The 12,245-nt window shown below is 39.8% G+C and overlaps 1 protein-coding gene across 1 annotated transcript in view; it reads right to left on the reverse strand.

Annotated features, from left to right (window-relative positions):
- ATP2C1 (ATPase secretory pathway Ca2+ transporting 1) overlaps positions 1–12,245 on the reverse strand; it is a 118,474-nt gene that overhangs the window by 12,020 nt on the left and 94,209 nt on the right. Inside the window, 3 exon segments of the mRNA XM_013990075.2 lie at positions 5,699–5,796; positions 6,866–7,036; positions 10,517–10,673. Coding sequence (XP_013845529.2) covers positions 5,699–5,796; positions 6,866–7,036; positions 10,517–10,673 — 426 coding nt within the window.

Consider the following 12,245-nt stretch of genomic DNA (forward strand, 5'->3'; position numbering starts at 1 on the left):
TGTTAAATAAAACATTCAATTTACATTTTTAAAAAAGAATCCCTACCTCTCCCTAGGGAATCCCATCCCACCCTAGCAATTTGGATCTTATTTATATGCATTTTTAAAGCTTTTTTTTTTGTCTTTCTAGGGCCACATCCATTGCATATGGAGGTTCCCAGGCTAGGGGTCTAATCCAAGCTGTAGCCGCCGGCCTACTCCAGAGCCACAGCAACGCAGGATCCAAGCCATGTCTGAAAACTACACCATAGCTCACGGCAACACTGAATCCTTAACCCACTGAGCAAGGCCAGGGATTGAACCCACAACCTCATGGTTCCTAGTTGGATTCGTTAACCATTGAGCCACGATGGGATCTCCCTTATATGCATTTTTATCTCCAGCATGGGCATCTCTTCTGAAATCCTGATTGATTTTACTGATCCACCAAACTGACTCCACATTTCCTCTTGGACAGAGGACCTTGAGACAGAGGTCTCAACTCAGACTTAAACTTCCCAAGCTGAATTCCTATTATTTTCCCAAACATATGCTCCTTCGCATCCTTTGCCAAAGGCAAGTGCATCCTTGCAATGGCTTGGGCTCTAAATTTGGGGAACCATCCTGATTCCTCCTCCTCTCTCACATGCTACAGTTTGGTTCCATCATCAAATATATCAATGTCTTACTTGAATGCTGAAACCCACCGCCAACACACCAGGCCAATAATTCTGACCTGACTATCTTATTTCTGCCTTTGTGTCATGAAGTCTGCTCTCCAAAAAAAGCCAGAACGAAACTGTTAAACACAGGTCAAATACTCAGGTTGTACAGGGTACAGTTTTGCCTTAGTGCCACCGCATATCATTTGAACCACTGCAGGTCATCACTGACAATGGCAGTGAGGATAACAAAGGAACCTGCTGGGCTAAAAAACATTCTTCTTTGTACAGCAACAAACTGCATGGCATGCATCCAAATACCTATTACTTGATATAAGATTTCAGCATTTCAAAGCTTGATGGCAACTCAAAATAAAAGCAGCCATTTTGAGACTAAACAGATCTCAATGTAAAGCTGAAGACTCAGGTGGAACATAACACTGCACAAAGTAAAAATTCTTCTTAAACACTGGGATGAGCAGGCTGATCTTTTCAGGTGAGTAAAAATATGAAATTTAGTGACACAAAATTATGACTTAAAGAAATTAGACATATATATTTAAAAAATCCAGAAGTGACTGAAAATTGAACTACATCATTATATCACAGGCTAGGATTAACTTGGGAGTTAACTGAAATTCCTCTATTAATAATCTTTGATTTAAGAGAAGCACACGATAAAATCACTGTAGTTGGGAGCAGGAAGGAAGAGGATAGAAAGAGGACAAAGGATGGTAAAAGAACAATGGGAAAGAAGTAGAGCTTTGTCAGCAAAGAGAGAGTTAAGGGAATATTAACGATGGAAGGGGAGAAAGGCTAGATATTTTCAGAAGGAATCCGAAAAACATCCAGAGGCCATCTTTTCAGCATCATATTTGTGGTCAGCACTTACACTTCTTTTGATCAGTGTTAACACAAAGTTATGAAGAGAGAGGAGTAAGAGTAGGTAAATACCAAAGGAAAGGCTAATGGGAAAAAAAATACTCCTGACATTAAAAAAAAAAAACCCCAGGAGTTCCCGTCATGGCGCAGCCGAAATGAATCTGACTAGGAACCATGAAGTTGCGGGTTCGATCCACTGGTCTCACTCAGTGGGTTAAGGATCTGGTGCTGCGGTGAGCTGTGGTATATAGGTTGCAGACACAGCTTGGACATGTATTCCTGTGGCTGTGGTGTGGTTGGGCAGCTTCAATTGGACCCCCAGCCTGGGAACCTCCATATGCCACAGGTACAGCCCTAAAAAAAGAAAATAAATAAATAAATTAAATAAACCCCCAAAGTCCCCAAATCTACCAGAGAGATAAAAAGATACTTAATTCACTGAATAAAGTATTTGCAACATGCCAGAATTAAACAGCATACAAATTGGATTTTATTACAGGGAATTCCTGAATAGGTCTGGTAGAAATACACGTGGAGGCACTGTTGAAAAAATGAATAGTAAAAGAGAATGTCCATTTTTATCAACGAGAAACAATGGAAGAAATCATAAAAAACACTGATGGAGTTCCTACTGTAGCTCAGCGGGTTGAGGACATGACATTATCTTCCCAAGAATGCAGGTTTGATCCCTGGCTCACTCACTGGGTTAAGGATCTGGTGTTGCCACGAGGAGCTGTGGTATAGGTTGCAGATGTGGCTTAGATGTGGTATTGCCTGGCTGAGGTGTAGGCCAGCAGCTGCAGCTCCAATTTGACCCCTGGCCTGGGACCTTCCATATGCCACAGGTGTAGCCATTAAAAAAAAAAAAAAAAAAAAAAAACCACTGAGAATACCAAGGTGGACTTTATAAATAATTCAGCAAAATTCAGTTTCCATACTGATTTTTAATTTAAAAAATTTTTTGATGGGCATGCAGTGACTTGATGTGGGAATCTCAGTTCCCAGACGAGGGATCGAACCCAGGCTGCAGCAGTGAAAATGTCAAAGCATCAAGTCCAAACCACTAGACTACCAGGAAACTCCCCACACTGGTTTTTAATTGGTCTAGGTCAAAAGAACAGAGCAAGGCTAAGAAGTTTGGAATGTGTGATTGAATTATGGAAAGTGAAAGCTGGAAAACATTTTAATGAGGAACAGAATTTAACCTGATTTTAATACCTGTGGGAAAAGCTCAGAGAAGGAGCAATTTAGAAGAAAAGTTCTCTTTTGTTTCTAATACTAATAAAAGCAAACTTTTCAAACTGATCTGAAGTAAAAACATAAGACCAAAACTGTAAGAGTTGCATGAACATAAGATAAAAAGGAAAGAAAGAAAAAGCAGGGATTGGAGGGCACAGACTGCGGGTGGGGCATGGACAAGTAGAGTCCAGCCCACAAAGGACTAAAGTAATTCATAATATTTTAAGAAAAGACTTGGGTTTTCAAAAGACATGATAAACCCAGAAGGAGGCCCTGGTATTTATGGAATTCCTCTTTGTAGAAGGATGACTCTAAGCAGTTCAGTGAGTTTTTTCTCTTTGGAATAAGAGCATCTGTCCTAACTGATGCACAAAAATTATCATTTGGAAATGACCAGTGATGTAATTTGTATTTTTATCAGAGAGCCAAAGAGTGAACTGAAGAAAGCAAATAAAATGAAATTTCAAATCTGTCTGATGGTACTACTTGTTAGCATATCTGGAAAAGGTTCAGAAGGCTAAACAAAGGTCTAATGGGAAATGTTTAATTAACTGCAGATTCACATATACTCATTCTGTCTCAATACTTTCAGGGAACTTAATACAAGATTTATTTTTTCAGAAATAAAATTATCAGGATAGGACACACACAGTCCTGTTCAAATACGGAAACACCTTCTCAACTAAATCCAAAACAAAGCAGATACCCACACTGCTCCCAGATGCTCTAGAAAGGCATTTCAATGAAAAAAGGATAATCCTGGGAATCCCAACTAGTATCCATGAGGAAGTAGATTTAATCCCTAGCCACCCTCAGTGGGTTAAGGATCCGGCACTGCCTTGACCTGTGGTGTAGGTCAGAGACATGGCTTGGATCCCAAGTTGCTGTGGCTGTGGTGTAGGCCAGCAGCTGCAGCTCCAATTCTACCCTTAGCCTGCAAACTTCCATATGCCATGGATGCAGCCCTAAAAAGAAAAAAGGATACTCTTTCAACAAATGGTATTGGAACTGAACATCTATACATAAAAAAATGAACCTTAACTCATTTCTCATACATAGACAAAAATTAATTCAAATGGATCAAAGACATTACTGTGAAACCTAAAAATAAGACTTCTAGGAAAAAAATCTTTGCGACCTTGGTCAGGCACAGAACCCTTAGATAAGACATCAAAAGGATGATCCATAAAAGGAAAAAAATGATAAACTGGACTTCATCAAAATTTAAAGCTTCTGCTGTTTGAAAGGCAATGTTAAGAGAATAAAAAAATAAACCACAGACTGGGAAAAAATATTTTCCAATCAAATGTCTGATAAAGGACTTTTATTCATAATATAGATAACTTCCAAAAAACTAAAATAAAACATTAAAAAAAATGAGTACACACTTCACTGAGAAAAATGCATGAATGACATGAAGATACACACCACCATTAGTTGGGAGGAAATGCAAATTAAAAACACAGTAAGATACAACAATATACCTATTAGAAAGGGAGGTAGGGAAACTGACAATCCCCTGTGCTGTCAAGAATACAGAGCAACTAGACCTTTCAAACATTGCTTGAAGGAATGCAAATAATAAGAGCTGGGGGTTCCTGCTGTGGCTCAGCAGGTTACAAACCCCACTAGTACCAATGAGAATGCAGGGGCAATCCCTGGCCTTCCTAAGGAGGTTAAGGATCCAGTGTTGCTATGAGCTGTGGTGTAGGGCACAGACGTGGCTCAGATCCTGTGTTGCTGTGGCTGTGGTGTAGCCTGGCAGCTGCAGCTTTGATTCGACCCCTAGCCTGGGAACTCCCATATGCCACAGGTGCCAACCTAAAAAGAAAAAGAAAAAAAAAAGGCAGAAAAAAAGAATAAAACCACCTTATAAAGCAATCTGGCACTTTCTTACAAAGTTAAACATACATTAACCATGACTTAGCAGTTACTCTATCCAAGAGAAACAAAAATTTATTTTCATACAAAACCTATATATAAATGTTTAGAGTTTGATTCATAACCAGCAAAAACTGAAGATAACCCCAATGCCTTTAAACTGATAACTAGGTATCACTCAATACAGTGGAATACTAATCAGTCACAAAAAAAAAGTAAGAAAAAACTACCAAGGCACACAACCAACATGGATAAACCTCAAGTGCACAAGGCCAAGTCAAAGAAGCAGATTCAAAGGCTTCAGCAGGTGGCTCAGTGGGTTTAGGATCCAGCTTTGTCACTGCTGTTTCTTGGTTACTGCTTTGGCATAGGTTTGAACTTGGGCCCTGGGAACTTTAATATGACGCAGGCAACTATGCCCCCCAAAAAGGCCTCGGATCATATGATTCCAGTTTCTAGAGCATTCTGGAAAAAGCAAACTATATAGACAGAAAACGAATTGGTGGCTGCCAAACGTTGGAAGCAGAGGAAGGAAGTGACCACAACAAGGCACAGGAGAAACTGAGATAGAAGGGGACTGCTCTGTGTCTTGATTGTGGGATGGTTACAAGACCATACGCATCTGTCAAAACTCTGAGACGTACACTACAAAAGGAAGAATTTTACTGTACGCAAATAACGCCTTTTAAAAACAACTTTTTAAAAAGCATTCTACACACATTCCATTAAAATAGAAGATATGGGTTAAAGGTAAAAAGCGATGGTCTCTCTCCACTATGTACTTTATAAACACAAGACACTTCCTCAGAGAAAACTTGGCTCTTGCCTGAAGTTAACAAATTCCCAATGATATTCATAACGATCACATGATAAGTACTCTGAATAAGACCAATTTCAGTGATATGAGTGAATCATTTCGTCTCATGATTTGGACCAACAAATTGAGTGGTCATGCCCCCACTGTTTCCAAATGAGAGTTTCATTAAGAGAATAGTAGAAATGTCAATGCTAAGAATAAGAGCTTTTCATCTGGAAAGCCTGCAGCTCAGGCCTACCTTTGGTAATATCTGTGAGAGCTGCTGGACATCCATTGCATCTATTTCTTCTCCTGAGACCGACTGGGAGGTTTTGGAATACAATCCCAGACGACTAGCTAAAGCAAAATGGGAAAGAAAACAATTAACCAAACTAGTTTTGCTTGATAGGCTAGTCAACCTAGTGCTCACTTAATATGATTTATTATCAATTCACTTTCCCTTTCACGTATAAAATGTCTTTATACTAAGGGATCACAAGACAAACTATCATAAGACCACCCTAACTGACTTAGTAAAAAGAGTCTGGGGTTTTCTGTTTGTTTTATTTTTGTTTAAATTTCAGAACAAAGTGTTTTCACAACTTAACCCACCACACCTAAGAACTGAAACAAGGCCAAGCAGGTTCTGCTCAGGAGCTCAAGTTTAATGAAGATCACAGTACAGTTTAAACTCAAGTAAACAAAGCCAGGAAAAATGGTGGCCAATCAGGGTATCATGCAACTGTATGTAAGTGAAAATAAATGTTGAGAAGTCTCTTTAGGTATAATCTTCCCAACAATGTTATGTTTGCATTGACATAGTCTTCTTAGACAGAATAAAGTTTAAAATACTTCTTTCCATAGTAATACAATCAGAATTAATGAACTTAGCAAACTTTAAAATTACTGGTATGATTTGCAGTTTATAGGTTCTGGGAGATACACCCATGTCCATTTTTCCCCTGTGTTTGCTAAGTAATCTTAAACAGCAGTCAAACAATATACTTCCATTGTTAGATAACAGAATTACAGACACAAGCTATTTTCTTTCAAATTTAGGGACAAGTCTGCTTTAAAATATTATATTCAAGTTGAAATAAAAAACTGAATTTCATGTTTTCTTTCACATTCATGATCTAGTGCTTTTATTCATCAGTATAGTGGATTGCTAACCATCCTTTTGTGAACAAACTAATGTGATTTCACAATGCTCTAGTTATGTTTTTTCAATGCAAAGTATTATTTTTTAACTAAAATTAAATTTTGCCTGCAATTTTATATAGCATATGAGCAAACAAAAGCGTCAATTTTAACTGCATAATTGCACTTATGTAAACATACTTCATGTCTAATGGGTCATAAAATTATGTGCTGCAGTAATTTAAGAAAAATTATCAAAAACAGAAGGAAAGTAGCCTAGTTATACCAATTGCAACTGCAGTCTCCTGTGAGTCTCCAGTAATCATTTTTATTGACACTCCCGAGGCAATGAGTGTTGTAACCGCTTCTTTCACACCAGTTCTAGGAGGATCAATGATTCCCACCAGGCCAAGAAACGTCAGCTGTCCCAATTCAGGACCAGAAGCCAAAGCAAGAACTTGGGAAATAACAATAAAATCCAAAAAAGAAAATGTAAATCATAAAACCATTAGAATTTACCTTACGAAAGCTAGAGACTATAACACTTCTCAGATAAATCAATTAAGACTACATACAATGTCATTGTAGTAATTGTAGAAACTTTAAAAACCAAAATTATTGCAAGCTAAGATACTATAGTTGAATGGTTCTCGAAATGGGGTTTCTTTAACTTATTAAAAATTAAAAGGACTAAGACCAAAGAATTGTTAGGCAGAGAAGGCAAGTAAGGAGCAAATAAGGAATGTTCTCACATAGCAACCACATATAGTCCTTTCGGTATAAACTATCGGCTCTTAAGAAAATACAATTAATTATTTGGAAAACGATAGGTTTGTTGACTTTAATTTTAAACAGACACCTGTGAAGGTGTCTTCTATTACTGTATCTTCATCTTTCCATCTTAAAGGCCTCCAGAAGAATTCAACAGCTTGAAGAGAAGGCAGTATTAATTACATATATATAACACGTAACAATTTTGTACATAACACCCTGGGAGGTAGAGTTAATCTGTAAAACCAGATACCGGAGTCCCCATTATGGCTTGGTGGTAACGAACCCCAACTAGTATCCATGAGGATGCAGGTTCTACCCCTGGTCTCACTCAGTGGGTGTTGCTGTGAGCTGTGGCGTAGGTCACAGACGCAGCTCGGATCCAGCATTGCTGTGGTTGTGGTGTATGCCAGCAGCTCCAGCTCCAATTGGACCCCTAGCCTGAGAACTTTCATGTGCCATGGGTGTGGACCTAAAAAGATAAACAAACAAACAAAAGCACTAATACTAACAACAGATTGGATTCTTTCACTCTTTCTATAACATTAACAGATATTTTTTACTTGTAACTTTGGTTCTTTTAAAACTACACAAATCATTTACATTTAGTTTCCTGTCATCCTTGGGAATTTAAGAGAGAACACAAAGGACTATTCATTTCCAAGTATCATTTAGCTTATTCTCAGAATTCTGGAACCTCTGGTAGCTACTTTATGAGCCAAAGGAATGTGTCCATCTGGGATCATGTAAGACTGCACAACTTATCGAAGAAAACCTCATGGGGAAACTGAAAAATAACAGGAAGTATCCACTTTTATTCAAGCAGAAGGTTGAAAATGAGATATAGTTGGAAAACCAAGGTTAGAGGCAAATAACTTCCACTTTACCAATGTAAGAGTCATACACCTAACTACTTATGTGGATGTGAGCCCCAAAGGCTTTCACTCTAGAGGGGATGAGCCACCTGACGGTCCCGGGTGCTGGACCAGAGGCAGACGGCAACAGAAGGGGACACTGGGTATCAATTCATGTTTCAGCAAATCCTGAGAAAGAAACATCAGCTCTTCGCACTTTCAGTGCAGGGATGGTATCAGCCTAGAAGTTGGTATCCTGTATTTATCTGTTTGCTTCTTTGACACAAATGAAGATCTACTGCTACTGTTTGGGACAAAAGTACATAGACCTTTTTTTGCATGGAGGATTCCCCACTCCCTCTTTTACATTTAAAATATAGTAACAAAACACACTACAACTTTAAAATTCAGGGCCACATGGGAGTTGCCATTGTGGAGCAGCAGAAACACATCCGACTAGTATCCATGAGGATGCAAGTTAAATCCCTGGCCTCATTCAGTGAGTCAGGGATTCAGCAATGCTGTGAACTGTGACAAAGGTCACAGATACGGTCTGGATCCAGCATTGCTCTGGTTGTGGCATGGGCCGGCAACAGCAGCTCTGATTCGACCCCTAGCCTGAGAACTGGTAGCCATATTCGGTAGGAGCAGATATAAGAAGCAAAAAATAAATAAATAAATAAATAAAATCAAGGGCCATATGTATTTTTAAGAAACAAGTTTTATAAGGTACAAAGTAAGTTCACATCAAGTTAAATTTAAAATATTTATTCATTTATTCTTTACTCTTCATTACAGTAATGTCAGGGGGAAGAAGAAAAGACGTGAGGGACATTTCAGGATTTGGCAAGGGATGGGCACCCATAATGTTTCCTAAAGCCCTGCGAAATAAAGATGTTTTCCTTCACTAAGTCTGGTCTATTTCCCAATGATACAACACCAAACCACACACACACACACACACACAGCTCCACAATCCTTCAGCTGCAAAGAATTAGTTTTTAAAAAGTATGGAACCATGGCGTTCCTGTTGTGGCTCAGTGGTAACGAACCCAACTAATATTCATAAGAACGCAGGTTCAATCCCTGGCTCTGCTCAGTGGGTTAAGAATCCGGCGTTGCCATGAGTTGTGGTGTAGGTCACAGATTCGGCTCAGATCTGGTGTTGCTGTGACTGTGGTGAGTCTGGCAGCTGCAGCTCCAATTCAACCCCTAGCCTGGGAACTTCCATATGCTACAGATGCAGCCCTATTAAAAAAAGGGAAAAAAAAAAAAAAAAAAAAAAAAAAAAAAAAACTGTGAAACCTGTTACAAAAATTAAGGAAACAGAGAGCACACATCAGACCTTTAAGGCGTCTTGAGAGTCTCTAAATGCAAGCCAACTTTGAAATTCTCTTGCTATGAGCTGATAAGAACAAGAAAAAACAGCCCTCAAATGAAGCCACAAGGATACTTTTCTAAACCTAGCTCATTTTAAGAGCAAAAGTCCTGTAAATCTATCCAAATGTTCATTCCACACAGAAAGCCTTTGCTTAAGTGACCCATGTATAATAAGAGCAATTTACTTTTTATCTAACTTGCTTCCTTCTCCTAGGAGTGTGGTGCTTGACTTCTATTTTGTAAATAACAATAAAATTAGGACCAACAGTTCCAATTTCCTTGAGAAAGACTATATACATGTCTGTCTGTGTGTGTGTTTGCATATGCCCTACAGGACAGAAAGTAAAAACCAGGTATGGCCCCAACCCCTGCTCTTCAATCCCACACAATGCCTGAGAAGAAAGGGCTGGTGTGTAAGCTCAGAAGACACGCTCTCCCTATCACTGTCCAGGCAATGAGATTTCACATAAGCAGACTGTGGGCTCTTCCTTCCTCTCTGGTGATAGCTAAGGGAAGGAGTCAGGAGATGAAGAAAGCAACCGTCTCAGTTTAAAGAATCAGAGGCTTAAGTCTTTTAATGTGTAGGAAAGCGTTTTAGATTAACAAACAAGATGAAGTGATGAAGTAAGAAAGGCATGACATCACTTTATCTATCACCCTTTGCACAAGATAAACTTGTCTAAAATAAAACTTCTGTCACCTGCTCGGAGACCACTGCAGGTCTATAAGAACTAGAGATTTCATATTTCACTATGTCCCCAACGTCCCATGTTTTAGGGGCCAATTAACCAACTAAAACCTAACACCTCAGAAAGTGCAGGGATCTAGGAAGCCTGGAATAGAGCTGGACAGCTCAAGTGTGAAACACAGATTCATCTGCAATTCAAAGGCATAATCTTTCCACCCTGGGTGCTGTGCTGAAACGGCTTTACCTCTGAGGCCTGCGGAGCCCATCTGTGCCTTCTCTTGTTGGTAGAGATCTCTCTGCTGCTGTGTGAGCGTCAAGGTCTGCCCCTTGTTGTGGTAAGTAGTGCAATACTTAATCACCTGTTCATAAGCACCCTTCATAAAACAAATCTCTGGTCTGTCCTAAGAAGAAAAAAGACAGGAAATAAATTTAATTTCAATCTGCTCATATCTGCCCTTGGAGTCAAAACAAGTGGCATGAATTTCCCATAACTGCCAGGGAAGTTACTCAAGGCTAAGGCTTTGAATAGCACTTGAACTCTGAAGAGCAAAGGCTGACATGGGAGCTTTATGAATCCTCTTTAGAACATGTCATTGACACCACACCCTCCATCCTCCGACAGAAGGCAAGGCTACCCTAAGCTCTGTCCGCACTGGGCAGAGATGTGAGGAGAGGTTCACAACATCACAGGAAAGGGGAAAACAGCCAGCATCACTCACAAGCAATGGTACAGGTTTTCTATTACTGTGATTATATGTTATCTATATGACTCAATTTAATTCTCACAATCGCCTTGTAACAATGGGTATTTTCAGACTGTAAAGTAATACACAAAAGCTTATGGGGAAAACCACAGTCCTAGAGGTCCCACTGTGGCTCAGTGGTAACGAACCAACTAGTATCCATGAGGATGTGGGTTTGATCCCTGGCCCTGCTCAGTGGGTTAAGGATCTGGTGTTGCTATGAGCTGTGGTATAGGTCACAGACACAAACTGGATCCCACATGGCTGTGGCTGTGGCGCAGGCTGGTAGCTGCAGCTCTGATTAGAACCCTAGCCTGGGAACTTCCATATGCCACAGGAGCAGCCCAAGACAAAAAAAAAAAAAAAAAAAAAGAACCACAATCCTGCCCCAACTCCTTACTTCCAGTGCTCCTCCAAAGAGGCAGACCAATGCCAACTCTTCCAGATGTTTTCCCTGGTATTTATCTTCATGTTTTAAATAGGTTTACACTGCTACCTCCTCATTTATCCCTTTCATACTGTCCACTGTGAAAGGCGATACTGTGGCCACCCCACTACCTATTCCTTCTCTCCCCACTGTTATAACACATGCAGAACAAAACCTACTTTCTAATGCCTCACTACTGAGTCAAGTGGCCACCAAAACAGGTCACAAACATCCCAGCTCTCCTTGGAGGCATGGGGTAGAAATGTATTTCCCTGCTTCTCTTAACACTCTGAAGTCAGATGAGATTTGCTTTGGTCAGTAAACATGAGCAGGAATTGTGTGGTGTCCAGATGGGAATTTAGGAACCAGAGCACAATGTGCCCCACTCTGCTCCTGCTAGGAAGGCATGAGCTTACACTGGGAGGAGCCTCCATCTCCCTGGTTCCCAAGTAGTCAGGGAACAGATGTTACAGGGAGAGAGACAGCAGAAAGGTATGTTGTTTCCATGGCCTACGTAAACCAAATATATTTCTTCCAGTTCAAGTTTTACCTTTTATAAAGTTAATAACGGCTTCTTTTTTCATTTGCTTAATTTTCTTTTACACCTATTACCACTTATTCCCAAACTCCTCCATGTAATATAAAGCCTTCTTCTGACAACTCTCACATGACACAATGAGCAGGTAAGGCTATGACTGCTGCAGAGTGACTGAGTAGTCATGCTCCCCTTCCTTCTCTAATGAGAACTGAATGATTACCAGGCCCAGTGTATGACTGGCCCCCAGGAGTTTCCCTTACCTCTA

This window comes from Sus scrofa, chromosome 13 (genome assembly GCF_000003025.6).
Source record: "Sus scrofa isolate TJ Tabasco breed Duroc chromosome 13, Sscrofa11.1, whole genome shotgun sequence".
Lineage (NCBI taxonomy): Eukaryota > Metazoa > Chordata > Mammalia > Artiodactyla > Suidae > Sus > Sus scrofa.